Source organism: Coregonus lavaretus (genome assembly GCF_964263955.1).
Source record: "Coregonus lavaretus genome assembly, chromosome: 36".
In the NCBI taxonomy this organism is placed as follows: Eukaryota; Metazoa; Chordata; class Actinopteri; order Salmoniformes; family Salmonidae; genus Coregonus; species Coregonus lavaretus.
The window spans coordinates 8945902-8963388 of record NC_140023.1 but is presented as its reverse complement, the minus strand read 5'-3'; the positions used below and the strand labels follow the sequence as shown (position 1 = coordinate 8963388).

General features: G+C 42.8%; 1 protein-coding gene across 1 annotated transcript in view; it reads left to right on the top strand.

Annotated features, from left to right (window-relative positions):
- Nucleotides 1-17487, top strand: part of LOC311110771 (serine protease HTRA1A-like) — a 32674-nt gene that overhangs the window by 12657 nt on the left and 2530 nt on the right. Inside the window, exons 4-8 of the mRNA XM_084153336.1 lie at nucleotides 12247-12441; nucleotides 12531-12563; nucleotides 12800-12914; nucleotides 13166-13223; nucleotides 13489-13584. Of these exons, the coding sequence (XP_084009462.1) occupies nucleotides 12247-12441; nucleotides 12531-12563; nucleotides 12800-12914; nucleotides 13166-13223; nucleotides 13489-13584 (497 nt within the window). The remainder of the gene's footprint in view (nucleotides 1-12246; nucleotides 12442-12530; nucleotides 12564-12799; nucleotides 12915-13165; nucleotides 13224-13488; nucleotides 13585-17487) is intronic.

Here is a 17487-nt window from a genome sequence, read left to right as displayed (position 1 = left end):
AGCCCTGTGTGTGGTAGCCCTGTCCTTTAGTTTAGCGCCAACCTCGGTGTTAATCCAGGGCTTTTGATTGTGGAAGCAGCGAACCTTCACTGTGGGACAACATCGGTGATGCATTTCCTGATGAAGCCAGTGACGGAGGTGGTTAGCTCGTCAATGCTATCAGCCCTAGCAAAGGAGTCCTGTAGCATAGCCTCCGATTCGGAGGACCATTTCCCTATGGAACATGTCACGGGTACTTCCTGTTTGAGCTTCTGCTTGTAGAGAGGAAGCAGGAGTATAGAGTCATGATCTGATTTGATGAAAGGTGGGACAAGGGAGGGCCTTGTATGCGTGCTTGTGGGCAGAGTAACAGTGGTCTAGGACTTTATCGCCCCAAGTGGTGAAGGAGACGTGTTGAGGGAAGTTGGGCATCACGTGTCTTAATAACGCGGAATTAAAATCAACGGCAACCAGAAAAACAGCCTCCGGGTGCAGTTCCAGCTCGTAGTTTTTCTTGTCCTGAGGTGGAATATATACAGCAGTCACGATAACAGCTGACAAATCTCTCGGGAGGTAGAAGGGTCAGCATTTGACCATTAGGTATTCCAAGACGGATGAACAACAGGTCAAAACTTCAGCAAACCATTTGCTGTTGATGAAGAGTCATACACCTCCCCCTCTCGATCTCCCTGAATTCATTGTCCTGTCCGCTCGGTGAATGGAGAATCCATTGAGTTGGATAGCCATGGGGGGCATTTTGTCTGAATGCCATGTTTCAGAAAAGCAGAGAATATTGCAGTTACGAGAGTCCCATTGATAGCAAATTCGCAATCGGAGGTCATCCATCTTATTATCAAGTGATTGGCCAATAGAATGGAGGGAAGAGGTGGCCGGTTTTCCCTTTGCCTTAATCTCGCCTGGACTCCCCCTCTCCTGCCTATTTTTTGCTGGCGTTTTCTCTTGGGTAGCCCGGAATTAAAGAAAGAGCCCATGGCAGATGAGTCGAAGTTGAAGCCGGAATTGAGGTTAGTAACTGCCAATCTTCACAATATTCCTTAAAATTGAAATTTTATGGAATATTATAAGTGGCACAAATAAGAGGGTTTGAGGAGTGTGGCCCATGCTTCAGTGCTATTTAATCCCTGCCTATGAGCGTGAGTGGGAATGACATTGAGTTTCAACTCCCCGGAGGCAGATTGGATTTTAAGTACAGCCTTCCAGGCCAACAGCAGCCATCTTGGTGCAGTACTTTCCTATATCTTACAACTGCAAATCTAGACAACATTAGCAAAGTGAGCAACAATTTAACAACATCAATTACTTAATATTATTCCCTATTAAACATCAGCGGAGTCGGAATTACAAGATGGTTATTGGTAGAAAGGTGTTGTTCAGCTTGATAACACAGCTGATTGTTTGAGAGGTGCCAACCCGTGCAACCAAATGGTCCTTGTTAACGCTGGCATTATACACATAGTTAATGTTGGCATTCAGATAAAAATACTTCAGAAACAACAGTCATTAGGAAACGATTCTCTGAAATAAACTTGGAATACATTCTGCAAAGACTCATTACCAGCAGAGGAAACCCATTTCATGCTCCAATGAGCAAATAGTTTTGATAGCAAAAGATTAAATGGCATGGAGGTAGGCCATGTAAGGTTTTTGCCGTGGGAGCGTACAGTAACATAGAGAGATTGTTGCTTTGTGGACTAGCGGGATACACATCACACATTAATCATATTCGACAGCCATATGAAGGAATGCCTGGCACCCATTCAAAGCCACAGGCTAGGAGTAACTGCACCGCAGAATGCCTCGCAGAGCATTCCCTCGCGTCAATGCACAGCTGAAAAGACACTCACGACAAGGACTGCATCGGCCCAAAATGCCAAGACAAGCACAAGGTTATGTTTTCTTTTATGCGGCCTACAGTGTTTCCCCATACTGACTGACCCTGGAAGACCACTGTGCTATACACTCTGGTCTACATTTAAGGCACATACTAGACAACTGGAAGGTGATATCAGACCCAAAGCAGTGATCCATGAACATCTGAAGAAAAGATTATGGATGGAAAATACTTTATTACTTCTCAAAAACTAGTTTCAAGACACTGAAAAGTCTAATGATTTGTGCCATGGTGGTAAAGACTACCATCCAACTACTGGTTGACCATGACAGCCCAGTACCTGACTGTGGATTGAACATATACCCCGTGCCCCACTCTGGCTACATAGCTAAGACAGCTGTTGAAATCTTTGCCCCAGTTTTCTCTTCTGTGTGAGAAAGTGTCTACCCAGTCTGTCCAGTAGGCACAGTCCCAGTTCCATGACTAACAACCACAGTGGGACAGGACAGAGGCTACAGGCTAGGGGGAGAGGGGAGGGGGTCTGACTCATGACATCCCAGCTAATGAGACAGTGGGTACGGGTAGGGAAAGGTGGATGTGAGGGAAAGAGTCAGTGAGAGAGAAATTAGAGGATGAGAGAGGGAGGGAGATAATTAGAGGCCAAAATAAAGGAAAAGTTTGAATTTCCTAATTTGAATGAAAAATACAGTCAGTTGTCACAGCTCTGTCCTCAGGGCTTCGGGTCTGTACTCTTTTAAGTATTTATTTATTTCCCTCTTTTCCCCGCTCTCCCTCCTTCTGTCCCTCTCTTGCCTCAAGGAGGAGTCATTATGAGTATGGGTCACTTTTGTCAAACTTTGTATTTCACATAAGCACACTGAGAGAGAATCGATCACACATGTTTATGACTGTGAGCTTTGAAAGTTGACTCTTTGAATGTAGAATACCCTCTCTTCCCCCTCAGTTTACTGACGGCTGGGTCAGTCCGTTCCTGGGCTGCGATGTGGTGTACCCACGTCTCTGGGGAAGACATTACACATCTGCAGTTACATTAGTCTGTCTGCAGCATTTGTGACTTCAGAGGACGGGAAGGAGAAAGGGAAAAAGTGCTAAACTTGTTTCTGACAGAGAGAGAATGGGATGGAGAGGCAGGGAAAAACAGAGGGGATGAGGTCAAGGCCTGGGAAATGGATCCATATGTCTGCAAAGCTAAGGGATCTAATAGGCTAATGAGATGGCTGTGTGATGTGGTGCTGGGAAGATAAAAATAGAAGTCATCATGCGTGGGAAAGAGCAGTTTGTTAACCATTTCCACTCACTCGCTCACTGCCTCAACTGTCTGTGGTGCAAAGTAGCGCACTGACGGTGTCCTCAATTTTGAATATTTGAGATGATTTTGTTTATGGAAGTCATGTCAACAGACTGATGGCAGTTAAACATACCCAACCAAAAGAGGACACCACATCCTCATCAATAAATACATTGAGTATATGTGTCTCAGTACCCAACCACAATATTAGTCTGTATGCTACCCATGTCGTCCACCTCCTAAAAGGGGGTAGGATGACTGGTGCTGGCTAGACCGACCAAGGCTCTTATTGGTCCCCGTTCAGGAGACATCCAGGACATGCTCTTTTTCTCAGTGGAAAGAGTGGTGTCCTTCAGAAAGAAGCAGAGGGAAAATTAATCACATCCTTGTCTCATCCTCCATTTCACTCGCTCTCCCACAATCGCTCCCATCCTTGTGGATGCAGCGTGTCGGGACAAGGGCCAAGGGAAGCAGACTGGCCTTGCTCTTCTATTCGATGCTACAGACTTAGCCTAGTTTGTAGGTGGTTGTTTCCCAGGTCAGCGATGCAGGGGAAGAGAGACCCAAACATCCCAACCGCATCTTGTCAGATCTGCATGGCCCACAGATTAAAGGCGTGTGGTGTCTAGCTGCCCGTTGGTGAGATGCCATCCAGTCTTCCAGGGTGTCTGTAAATCATGCTGGAAACACAGAGGGAGCTTTCGACCATGTGTTTGCTGTTGTGTTGGCTGTGACATTCACAACAACATGTGTGCACCATATTGGTTTCCGTCCAATATCAGTAAAGTTTAGGTTACCCAGTATGGTTGAAAGGTGTTTATATTAACTAGCCTATGCTATTAAATATTGTCAATATGGTTAGCAATCAGTGAGGGAAGGGACATTTATTTTCTTTATAAGGCATATACTTTTCCCAGCTCCTGTGGGCTGTTATGTTGATCTCTCTCTCTCTCTCTCTCTCTCTCTCTCTCTCTCTCTCTCTCTCTCTCTCTCTCTCTCTCTCTCTCTCTCTCTCTCTCTCTCTCTCTCTCTCTCTCTCTCTCTCTCTCTCTCACACACTAACACACACACACACACACACACACACACACACACACAGAACAAGTTTCTGCCACCCCTCAGCCACTGCTGATCCCCAGAGCTGATGGTTCAACAGGTATGAACATGTTGGATCAAGCTCCTCTTTATCCACTGTGGCACAACCCTTGGGACAAAATGTAATGTAGCCATAGTAGGGTTCACCCATGCACAGTCACACCACTTGCTAGTGGCCCCATGAAATGTATGATCTTTGCATGGTAGCACAGGACTAAGAAGTTAACATAATACCTATAGATGTGCTGTTTTATGTTGACCCTGCTTCTTACAGCAGGAAAATAATCCTGCAGCAACAGGAAATGTGAATTATTATGTGGATTATAATACATTTTAAGGGGTTGATACATTTTTTGATACATTCTTTGTTTCAGCAAATCAAGTCTGACATTTTTAAGCGGAAATGACAAACTGTAGAAAAAAAAATTATACCTTGAATACACTACAATTTGCATGCTGCCTTGAAGTCCCCCATAGGAAAAGCACAGTAGTTACCACAGTAAAGACTCTAGAAGTTGTCATAGGTTTAATCACCAAACAGTGTGTTTCACTGGCATGCATGTGCACGGATGCCAGCTGTTTACAGTTGTCTTTTTGTTGGGGTTCATGTAAAATGAACCCTTTTTCTCAGGTTTGCATACGCCTTCGAAACTATTAGCGACAGTCCATCACACCGTGAGGCTTGACAAAAAACTGGTTTGCACCTGCGATCAAGTCATAAAAGTCAATCTAATGGGTTTTTAAGTGATTCCAAACTGCCAAAGCTGTAATATGAAACAAAGACTTGTCTATGGCAACAAAGGAGGCATTTTCCTTGTTGGTCCTTCCACCATCTGCCATGGCAGACATTCTAGATGTACAGCTCAATTTTGGTTGAGATGATAGGATAAAGCCTGAATGTCTGGAATGCTTACCACCACTTCTATGTGCCTCTGACATGCAACTGTTTTTCTGGATGGCTGATAGTAAATACTGGTGCTTTCTGTTGAAGTTTATCTGTCACTATCTCAGCCTCTATTGAAATGATATTGTGTCATTGTCAGTTATCTTCTGTATGAGCCAGTGGAGAGCTTGGAAAATAGCTATTTCTTATTAATAGAAAGGTTGAAATTTCAACTGAAAGTTTGAACTTAAGATCTAGTAGAGCATTTAACTGAAAGCATCTCACATGATGTTAGGGATGGCCAATGCAGGAGAGTGTTGCCTCTTCTTCTCCCTCTAACCACCTCTCCTTAATGAGGTCAATGTCATGGGATGACAGGGTTCGATACTGTGACCAAAACAGTCGCTTTTGCAAATGTTTGACTTGGCAGTGTGACACACATGTTTAATTGGTCGCAAGGGTGCCAGTGAAACAAATGTACCTGGTCACGTACATTTTTGGTTCACAGTTATCATCATGATTTATTGAAACAGTAATGTGCAATTGACCAAAAATAAATAAGAGGCAACAATGGCATGGGAATGCCCCTATCGCTGTGTGTCAGGGCTCGACATGCAGGGGAGGTTTTGGAAACCCTCCATACCAGTCGATCATCCCTGTCAGTGGCCCGATTGGGCAAGTGAAAAAATTAGGCCATTATAATAATCCCCCCCCCCACCGCACTAAGAACAGCGTCAATTCATCGGGGCATGGACTCTACAAGGTGTCGAAAGCGTTCCACACGGATGCTGGCCCATGTTGACGCCAATGCTTCCCACAGCTGTGTCAAGTTGGCTGGATGTCCTTTGGGTGTTGGACCATTCTTGATACACACAGGAAACTGTTGAGCGTGAAAAACCCAGCAGCGTTACAGTTCTTGACACAAACCGGTGCGCCTGGCACCTACTACCATACCCTTTCAAAGGCACATAAATATTTTGTCTTGCCCATTCACCCTCTGAATAGCACACATACACAATCCACGTCTCAATTGTCTCAAGCCTTAAAAATCCCTCTTTAACCTCTCTCCTCCCCTTCATCTACACTGATTGAAGTGGATTTAACAGGTGACATCAATAAGGGATCATAGCGTTCACCTGGATTCAACTGGTCAGTCTATGTCATGGAAAGAGCAGGTGTCCTTAAACTTTTGTGCACTCAGTGTATTTTAGAATCAAAAAATATTGTGCATGTCAATGCTTAATGCCATTGGGTAGGCTTATAAAAAAAATCATTATTCTTAAAGTGTTAATATGTTTTTACATACATTTTTGTTTTGGGGGGTGTTCTGTAGGCTTTTTTTGTACAGTACCAGTCAAAAGTTTGGATACACCTACTCATTCAAGGGTTTTATCTTTATTTTTACTATTTTCTACATGGTAGAATAATAGTGAAGACATCAAAACTATGTCATTTACAAAATAGCCTCCAACACTCTACTCAGCAAATTGGATATAGTCTATCACAGTGCCATCCGTTTTGTCACAAAAGCCCCATATACTACCCACCACTGTGACCTGTACGCTCTTGTTGGCTGGTCCTCACTACATATTCGTCGCCAAACCCACTGGCTCCAGGCCATCTATAAATCACTGCTAGGCAAATCCCCGCCTTATCTTAGCTCATTAGTCACCATAGCAACACCCACCCGTAGTATGCGCTCCAGCAGGTATATCTCACTGGTCATCCCCAAAGCCAACACCTCCTTTGGCCGCCATTCCTTCCAGTTCTCTGCTGCCAATGACTGGAACAAACTGCAAAAATCTCTGAAGCTGGAGACACTTATCTCCCTCACTAACTTTAAGCATCAGTTGTCAGAGTACCTTACCGATCACTGCACCTGTACACAGCCCATCTGAAATTAGCCCACCCAACTACCTCATCCCCATATTGTTATTTATTTTGCTAATTTGCACATCATCTCTTGCACATCTATCATTCCAGTGTTAATACTAATTGTCATTATTTTGCACTATGGCCTATTTATTGCCTTACCTCCATAACTTGCTACATTTGCACACACTGTATATATATTTTCTGTTGTATTTTTGACTTTATGTTTTGTTTTACCCCATATGTAACTCTGTGTTGTTGTTTTTATCGCACTGCTTTGCTTTATCTTGGCCAGGTCGCAGTTGTAAATGAGAACTTGTTCTCAACTGGCTTACCTGGTTAAATAAAGGTGAAATAAATAAATGAAATAAATAAATTATAATAAAAAATTAAATAACAGATGGAATCATGTAGTAACCAAAAAAGTGTTAAACAAATCAAAATGTATTTTATATTTGAGAATCTTCAAAATAGCCACCCTTTCCCTTTATGACAGCTTTGCACACTCTTGGCATTCTCTCAACCAGCTTCACCTGGGATGCTTTTCCAACAGTCTTGAAGGAGTTCCCACATATGCTGAGCACTTGTTGGCTGCTGTTCCTTCACTCTGCCGTCCGACTCATCCCAAACCATCTCAATTGGGTTGAGGTCAGGGGATTGTGGAGGCCAGGTCATCTGCTGCAGCACTCCATCACTCTCCTTCTTGGTAAAATAGCCCGTATACAGCCTGGAGGTGTGTTGGGTCATTGTCCTGTTGAAAAACAAATGATAGTCCCACTAAGCCCAAACCAGATGGGATGGTGTATCGCTGCAGAATGCTGTGGTAGCCATGCTGGTTAAGTGTGCCTTGAATTCTAAATAAATCACAGACAGTGTCACCAGCAAAGCACCCCCACACCATAACACCTCCTCCTCCATGCTTTACGGTGGGAACTACACATGCGGAGATCATCCGTTCACCCACACCACGTATCACAAAGACACGCCGGTTGGAACCAAAAATCTCAAATTTGGACACCAGATCAAAGGACACATTTCCACGGGTCTAATGTCAATTGCTCATGTTTCTTGGCCCAAGCAAGTCTCCTCTTCTTATTGGTGTCCTTTAGTAGTGGTTTCTTTGCAGCAATTCGACCATGAAGGCCTGATTCACACAGTCTCCTCTGAACAGTTGATGTTGAGATGTGTTTGTTACTTGAACTCTGTGAAGCATTTATTTGGGCTGCAATTTCTGAGGCTGGTAACTCTAATGAACTTATCCTCTGCAGCAGAGGTAACTCTGGGTCTTCCATTCCTGTAGCCGTCCTCATGAGAGCCAGTTTCATCATAGCTCTTGATGGTTTTTGCGACTGCACTTGAAGAAACTTTAAATGTTATTGAAATGTTCCGTATTGACTGACCTTCACGTCTTAAAGTAAGAAGGCACACCTGTTAATTGAAATGCATTCCAGGTGACTACCTCATGAAGCTGGTTGAGAGAATGCCAAGAGTGTGCAAAGCTGTCATCAAGGCAAAGGGTGGCTATTTGATTCTACATGATTCCATATGTGTTATTTCATAGTTTTGATGTCTTCACTAATATTCTACAATGTATAAAAAAATAGTTTAAAAAATGGACTGGTAGTGTATGAAAGATCAAATCACCTGCTATTCAAATGATGCACGCATCATTCGTTTTCCTGTCAAGTCTTGACCTGGGCCAGTATTTTTGCTCCTTCGGGCCAATAGCTTTCCGTTGCAGGGCACTGGCCCTGTGTAGGCCTACTACTGGCAAATGTAACTGAATGTTGAGCCCTGCTGTGTGCGGTGCGCATAGCTGTGGGGCCTATATGTCTACCACTGTGTGTAGCCATTAGCAATGCTAATGATAGCCTAACTGTTTTTGGATTAGATGGAAAGGCAATTAAAAGGTAACTACAAAGTAGCCTATGCCTAACTGGCAGAATCATGATTATTTGCATCAATCCAGTGGCCATTTGTTTTGAAAACTCCATCACAAGTACACTACAAAAACACTGCTAGCCAAACACAACTGTCTGGCTGGTGTGCGCCTGAATTAAAGGGTAACTACACAAAAAAATTCTACATTTCTCACATTATATCCAGACCTCCAAAAATGGTTCCCTGATTTGGTTTAAGCATTGTTGTTGACATAGAACATCCAATTTGGTTGTTTTTCTATAAAAAAGTGTGCTTTTGAGAGCAAAACATGTGGGAAATTACAGTCCTTCTCCCCGCTTTCTTATTTGTTTGCCGTGGCATCGTTTTGGTATCAAGTATAATTTTTTTATAATTTGCCCTCTAGAAGGTTTCATAGAACATTTTGCACAGTCTCTTTTCTTTGCTGTTACAGTAAATCTACCCAAATCAAAGAACACAAGGGCATGCTAATTTAAAAGATGGCTAGTCATTACTAGCCTGGTTCTGTATGGAATGCAAGTACATTATGGGACACAGGCCAGGTCAATTATAATTTTATAAATAAAAGATAGTGTGACCAAATCATGTGCTGGTACCACCAACTGAAACAGTTTGGCGCACCAGTGCCACCAGTGGAAAAAGTTAGTGTAGAACCCTGGATGAGTGTTAATGCATTAAGGCCAGCCCATGGTCCAAAATAACCTGGTGAGTCAGTTATGGTCAAGAGAAAGAAATACATATATTCCACACGGAATCCACAAGGACAAAAAGTCGCTGAGTACAAGTAGTTAGTAGGTGATAGCTAGACAGTCCTCACACATGAATAGTCATGCCATTTGATGTTTGCTTTATTCCTATTCACACCTAGACACTCCCACCCTCAAGGGCTCATATCAGCTAGCCTAGGCATTCACAGTGTATGAGTTAATGTGCATGACCGTACCACCCACAAGACAGTGGCAGCATTGTGTGTAAGTAGATGGATATGTGCAGGTGTGTGTCAAGTTGTGTTTTTCATTATTCACTTGGCTGAGAAATTTCAATAAGCGACAGGTCGACTTTATAATGATCACGCTGTTATTACCAGTATCACCACAGCAAGCGGTTGGTAGACAACCATTCCTGACCGTCTCAGTGTTAGTGATTCAGATCGGGCTGACTTCTCTCACTTCCTCCCTCCATCTGCTTATCCCCTTAACTCAGTGGGGTCAAGGTACGGGGTGGTGTGTGTGTGTGAGGGTGGGGAGTCACAGACTGGATAGCAGTTCACAGACTGCTATTCCGGTGTCAAGTCTGGATGAAGGAAATTAGAGGGAGGGGTGGGGGGGTTACTCACTCTCATCTTCTAACTGTCATCTTCTATTAATACCTAGGCTACACCTCAGGGGTCAAGTTCGCACTGAGTTCCCGCAACCCAAAAAGCTAAAATGGCGTCTTATAATTGACATCCATTTTAGATGGATTTGTACTATACTGTATTTAGACCTATTCAGCTATTGTTGGCAACGGTCAGCAGTCAAAAGTGGCCCTTATGTTGTGCCGTCACTCCTCAGAGATGACAATCAACATGTAATAACCTAGTGTGTACACTATATTGAAAAGGAAAATGTAATGTTATCATATTTCATGATGGCACTACACTATGAATATCCCTGGGTAGTTGATTACAGGACGTGTTTCTGTGTTTGGATACAGAGACTTTTGTCTGTGTGTATCTTTGGCTTGTTGGCCAGTCAGTTTCAGTTACCTTAGCTTCCACACTGTGACTCTATTTATAACCCAGGGTAAACAAAATGGATACAGGGGAACAACCGGGAAAGGTCTCTCAAGATTGTGCTGTTGTCAGGGAGTTTGTTGGGTGGTGTGTTGGGCACCACAGACTCAACGTGATGTGGCGACGCGTGGGCTATGCCCATACACTCATTGACTATGACTGGACAGAACTAAGATGATTTCATGCAGACAGGGAAACTGTGGATGGATAAATATACCCTCTGTCTGTCTGCCTGTCTAGGCACTGTCTCTGGGTCATGGTTGCCTTGCCATGGAGTCTCAGTTGTTCATAAATTTAAGTTGAACATAAATGGATTTGTACTGTTTCATGAGGTACTGGCCAGTGGCCACTAATAAAATTGATGCACTGTGATAGGAGAAAACTGAGGATGGATCAACCACATTGTAGTTACTCCACAATACTAACCTAATTGATAGAATGAAAATAAGGACGCCAGTACAGAATAAAAATATTCCAAAGCATGCGTCCTGTTTCCAACAAGGCACTAAAGTAATACTGCAAAAAATTTGGCAAAGCAATTCACTTTTTGTCCTGAATACAAAGTGTTATGTTTGGGGCAAATCCAATACAACACATTACTGAGTACCACTCTATATTTTCAAGCATAGTGGTGGCTGCATCATGTTATGGGTATGCTTGTAATTATTAAAGACTGGGGAGTTTTTCAGGATAAAAAAGAAACGGAATGGAGTTAAGCTCAGGCAAAATCCTAGAGGAAAACCACCAGACCATGGGAGATGAATTCACCTTTCAGCAGGACAATAACATAAAACACAAGGCCAAATCTACACTGGAGTTGCTTCCCAAGAAGACAGTGAATGTTCCTGAGTGGCCGAGTTACAAGTTTGACTTGGTTTGACTTGGATATATGGTGGTGTGATAGTGTTATATGATGTACTGTTTTATATTTTGTTTTATGTGTAATGTAAGTGCCTTAACGTGTTTGGACCCCAGGAAGTGTAGCTGCTCCCTTGGCAGCAGTTAATGGGGATCCCTATAATAAATACAAATACTTAAATCTGCTTGAAAATCTATGGCAGGAACTGAAAATGGTTGTATAGCAATGACCAACAACCAATTTGACAGAGCTTGAATCATTTTTTAAAGAATAATGGCCAAATGTTGCACAATCCAGACGTGGAAAGCTCTTAGAGACTTACCCAGAAAGACTCACAGCTGTAATCGCTGCCAAAGGTGATTCTAACATGTATTGACTCAGGGGGTTGAATACTTATCTAATCAAGATATATTAGTGTTTCTTTTATTTGTTATTTTACAAATGTTCTAATGTGTCTTCCACTTTGACATCACAGCGTATTTTGTGTAGATCGTTGACAAAACATGACAATTAAATCAATTTTAATCCCACAAAATGTAGAAAAAGTCAAGGGTTGTGAATACTTTCTGAAGGCACTGTATGTATGTGGGGCAGGATAGTCTTAAGGCCCACAGTTTCTAGTGCTGCTGCTTAAATATAACTCAATGTTACTGAGGGATGTGTACCACTTAAATATCTCCCCCCTAACCTGTACCCCCTACAGATCAAGCTTCCTGTGCTGATGTTGGGGCGTTCGTCCGACCTGAGGCCTGGGGAGTTTGTTGTGGCCATCGGAAGCCCCTTCTCCCTCCAGAACACAGTTACTACAGGGATAGTCAGCACAACCCAACGAGGGGGCAAGGAGCTGGGCCTACGCAACTCTGAAATGGAATACATTCAGACAGATGCTATTATCAACGTGAGTCTGTGAACACATGCACGCACATACACACACATCACAAAGGATTGTGAACTGAGAACTGAAGTGATGTCCTTTTCTGTTTACAGTATGGTAATTCAGGAGGCCCTCTGGTGAATCTGGTGAGAATACTGTTGCTTATTGACAGCTATACAGTGGTTCTACATGTCTAATAGACAGCAGACTATGTGTCTGAATGATGGCACATTATAGTTGGAGACTGTATGCAAATGTGTGATGGTGTGTAGGAGTGGTACAGTGTTATTAGTGTGTCACTTTGTTTCATTATGAGTGATTTTGGTCAGTCTGGTTGTCAGACACTACATTAATGACTTTATTATTGATTGTGTTATTGAAGGATGGTGAGGTGATTGGGATCAACACTCTGAAAGTGACGGCTGGTATCTCATTCGCCATCCCCTCCGACAAGATCCGAGAGTTCTTGACTGAATCCTACGACAGACAGTCCCGAGGTAGGACGTTAAATCCCTATGGTCATCCTGTGTGTAGCATCTAAATATCTCCCGCTAGTGTAAGGTCCTGTCTACACTCTTATCCACATGTTTTGAGGATAACCATAAACACTTACAGACATTTTGATTCAAACCTCTTTATAGCTAATCTTAACCTATGGCCAAGCTTCAGAATTACTTAAATATTCTCCAAGTCAAAAGGTATACCCCGTTTCAAACCTGATGTTTTTCTTCTTATTGTGTTTCCTTAGGAAGAGCTGGGGCAAAGAAGAGATACATTGGTGTGAGGATGATGACACTCACCCCAGCGTAAGTAGATCCTTAGTGACTGGTTATACTTGTAAGGAAAAGGATAAAGATGGGACTTTTCTTCTCTAGAAGGACTGTCAACTCCCGATAAATGCAATTAAAGACTTGAGACTGTGAATGCGTGCACTAAACTGGAAAAAGCAGTTATTCAAAGCTGTCAAAAAGAATGTATTTGAACTGGGCCTGGTGAACTGCATTTCAGTTGGATACGGAAAACGGAGCACTTCTTCTTAAAACGGAGCACTTTTCTTCCCCGTCACTGTAGGTTAACCAAGGAGCTGAAGGTGCGACACAAAGACTTCCCTGATGTCACCTCTGGAGCGTACGTCATGGAGGTGATATCTAAAACGCCGGCCGCGGTGTAAGTATCAATCAATCAATCAATTTTATTTTATATAGCCCTTCTTACATCAGCTAATATCTCGAAGTGCTGTACAGAAACCCAGCCTAAAACCCCAAACAGCTAATAATGCAGGTGTAGAAGCACGGTGGCTAGGAAAAACTCCCTAGAAAGGCAAAACCTAGGAAGAAACCTAGAGAGGAACCAGGCTATGAGGGGTGGCCAGTCCTCTTCTGGCTGTGCCGGGTGGAGATTATAACAGAACCATGCCAAGATGTTCAAAAATGTTCATAAGTGACAAGCATGGTCAAATAATAATCAGGAATAAATCTCAGTTGGCTTTTCATAGCCGATCATTAAGAGTTTAAAACAGCAGGTCTGGGACAGGTAGGGGTTCCATAACCGCAGGCAGAACAGTTTAAACTGGAATAGCAGCAAGGCCAGGCGGACTGGGGACAGCAAGGAGTCACCACGGCCGGTAGTCCCGACGTATGGTCCTAGGGCTCAGGTCTCTCAGTTGGCTTTTCATAGCCGATCATTAAGAGTTGAAAACAGCAGGTCTGGGACAGGTAGGGGTTTCGTAGCCGCAGGCAGAACAGTTGAAACTGGAATAGCAGCAAGGCCAGGCGGACTGGGGACAGCAAGGTGTCATCATGCCCGGTAGTCCTGACGTATGGTCCTAGGGCTCAGGTTCTCAGAGAGAAAGAGAGAAAGTAGAAAACTAACAGGGAAAGTAGAAATGCACTCCATCTCACCAGCAGTCGTGGTTTCTTATAAGTGTGAGGACAAGTTGTCTGAATTGTTCTGTGCTAAGGGATATTGTCTTTGGCTCCTTCCACTGACTGTACACATGTTTCAAATGTATATAGACCCTCAACGCCCAACTTTCCTAACACAAATTCACTCACATTCACACACACACTCGCTCTCCAGTTTTCACGTGCACATATGCAAACGCACGCACGCATACACACACACACGCACACACAAACCCCTTAGTAAAACATTGCTGAGACTCGCTTTAAAATTCTTGTTCACCCACTCAAGACCACAGTTCTACCAGAGAGGGGTTGGGGTTGGGGAGACACTGAGGTCAGCCATTCCCCTCCTCCCTCAAGCAGCAAGGGGTATGCTGTGGTTTTCCTGGGCCCACTCACCCAACCCTAGTACTCTCTGTGTGTCTCATTAGAGGTATAAGTGTTAGTCGTGTTTTCCTGAGTAGTATGAGGGGAATGTGGAAGTGTGGCTGTATTATAGGTGGTGGTTGTGGCCCCTGTTCACATGTGAGTGTGATTAGAGAGTAGTTGTGTGAAAAGTGGAGGCCTTGATATCACTTCTGGTAACCGCTCCGGTCTGTGTAATTTCGTTTTACTAGATTTCTATTCTGGGTGTGTTCGGTCTATGGGAGTGTGTTGCACAAAGCACTCTCCACCTGACTTACTGTCATTATTGTGGTCTTGATGAAGGATAAGTGAAAGGAGACAATTTGTTTTCATTTCAGTTCATTGTAGCACTACAAAGTAAGGCATCATAGAATGTGTGAAAGGCATTTACCTTCTAACAAGAAATGTAAATGCAACAAGGCCAATGGAATCCATTCTTAGCTGATTGTCAGTGAAATAAAGACCAATATTGAGTCTATACCTTACAACCTGTAATTTAAATGGATTTTTATTTGGATTTCATGTAATGGACATACACAAAATAGTCCAAATTGGTGGTGAAATGAAAAAAATTACTTGTTTCAAAACTTTGAACATCCCACGGAGCACCATTAAATCCATTATAAAAAAATTGAAAGAATATGGCACCACAACAAACCTGCCAAGATAGGGCCGCCCTACAAAACACATGGACCAGGCAAGGAGAGCATTAATCAGAGAGGCAACAAAGAGACCAAAGATAACCCTGAAGGAGCTGCAAAGCTCCACAGCGGAGATTGGAGTATCTGTCCATAGGACCACTTTAAGCCGTACACTCCACAGAGCTGGACTTTACGGAAGAGTGGCCAGAAAAAAGCCATTGCTTAAAGAAAAAAGTAAGCAAACACGTTTGGGGTTCGCCAAAAGTAATGTGGGAGACTCCCCAAACATATGGAAGAAGGTACTCTGGTCAGATGAGACTAAAATTGAGCTTTTTGGCCATCAAGGAAAACGCTATGTGAATAGTTATGCACGCTCAAGTTCTGTTTTTTTGTCTTATTTCTTGTTTGTTTCACACAAAAAAAATATTTTGCATCTTCAAAGTCAAATCAAATCAAATGTTATTTGCCACATGCACCGAATACAACAGGTGTAGACATTACAGTGAAGTGCTTACTTACAAGCCCTTAACCAACAATGCATTTTTTAAAGATGTTTTATTTTTAAAGTGTTAAGTAAAAAAAAAGAAAAGCAAATAACTAAAGAGCAGCAGTAAAATAAAATAACAGTAGGGAGGCTATATACAGGGGGGTACCGGTGCAGAGTCATGTTGGTAGGCATGTTGTGTAAATCAAATGATGCAAACCCCAAAAAAATATATTTTAATTCCAGGTTGTAAGGCAACAAAATAGGAAAAATGCCAAGGGGGGTGAATACTTCCGCAAGCCACTGTATATATAGGGTGTCCACCATCTCTGCCCAGAGTGGTTGAAAACGTACTTTGGTGATGACATTTCCCTTCCTTATGTTATAGAATGCTTGTGGAATGGTCCCCTGTAGCTCAGTTGGTAGAGCATGGTGCTTGCAACGCCAGGGTTGTGGGTTCGTTTCCCACGGGGGGCGAGTATGAAAATGTATGCACTCACTAACTGTAAGTCGCTCTGGATAAGAGCGTCTGCTAAATGACTAAAATGTAATAGAATACATTTTACCAAGACAAATATGATTCTTCATGTTCTGAATCGTTCAGTGGGGTCTTCTTCTAACATACATTAAGATTATATCCATAAGTCGGATTTCATATCCTAATACATCCCATAATAAGCACCTAGCTCTGTTGACAGAGCGATGCAGCTTTCTTGCCGAAACATTTGATGATTTTACATTTTGTGGTCGCCATCTTCCAAGTTGTTTCCGCAGGTCGCAAATAGCAAAATTAGCATGACAAGCTGAATTAAATGTAAAAGGCTTTGAAAATAAAAAGCTTGCTCCGTTTACATTTCACAGAGATACGCTTGTTTTGTGAGAAGTCTTTGAAAAAGAACAGGAACTTCAAATGAATATGAACAGCGTAAACTAAAATATGGAAATACTACATCATGTCTCAAAATTTGACATCTATCTTACCTTTATATTGTTTTAATTGTGCTTTCAAGGCAACTGGGAACTCTGAAAATAATGAGGTCGAATCATGACATCAGTGATCTTCAGGTCAGAAAATCGGAGCTCTAGAAAGATGCCAGATTTTCTGACTTGGAATTCCGTGTTGGATGACAGCTCAAAATGATTTTTCCCCATCAGAGCTAGTTTGTCCAGTTGTTCCCAGTTGTCTTGAACGTACTGAAGTCGGTGGTCAGAGATTTCCTAGTTCCCAGTTCCCAGTTGTTTTGAACGTGGCATATGTCCTCCGGATTTGAGAAGAAAGATGCCAAGTTCAATGGTAAACCTGTCAACTGGGAACTCTGAAATAAACAAGCTCCGACTGGGAAAAAAATTTTTGAACGGTCATCCAACTCGGATTTCCAAGTTGGAAACTCTGGCATCTTTCTAGAGCGCCGACCTCCCGACCTGCAGATCACTGACATCATGATTTGACCTAAAAATGCCAATAAATGTTGTTCTGATTATGAGAGAGACTCTGGTGTGACCCTGTCACTCAAGGAGAGAGCAGTTGCTCCACCAGAGTCGCAAGCATTTTCTTGCTGTTCACTCTGCAGTCTGCATGATAACAAGATGTTGGTGACATGCTGCTTTCCACAAGCATTCTATAATTACACTATTA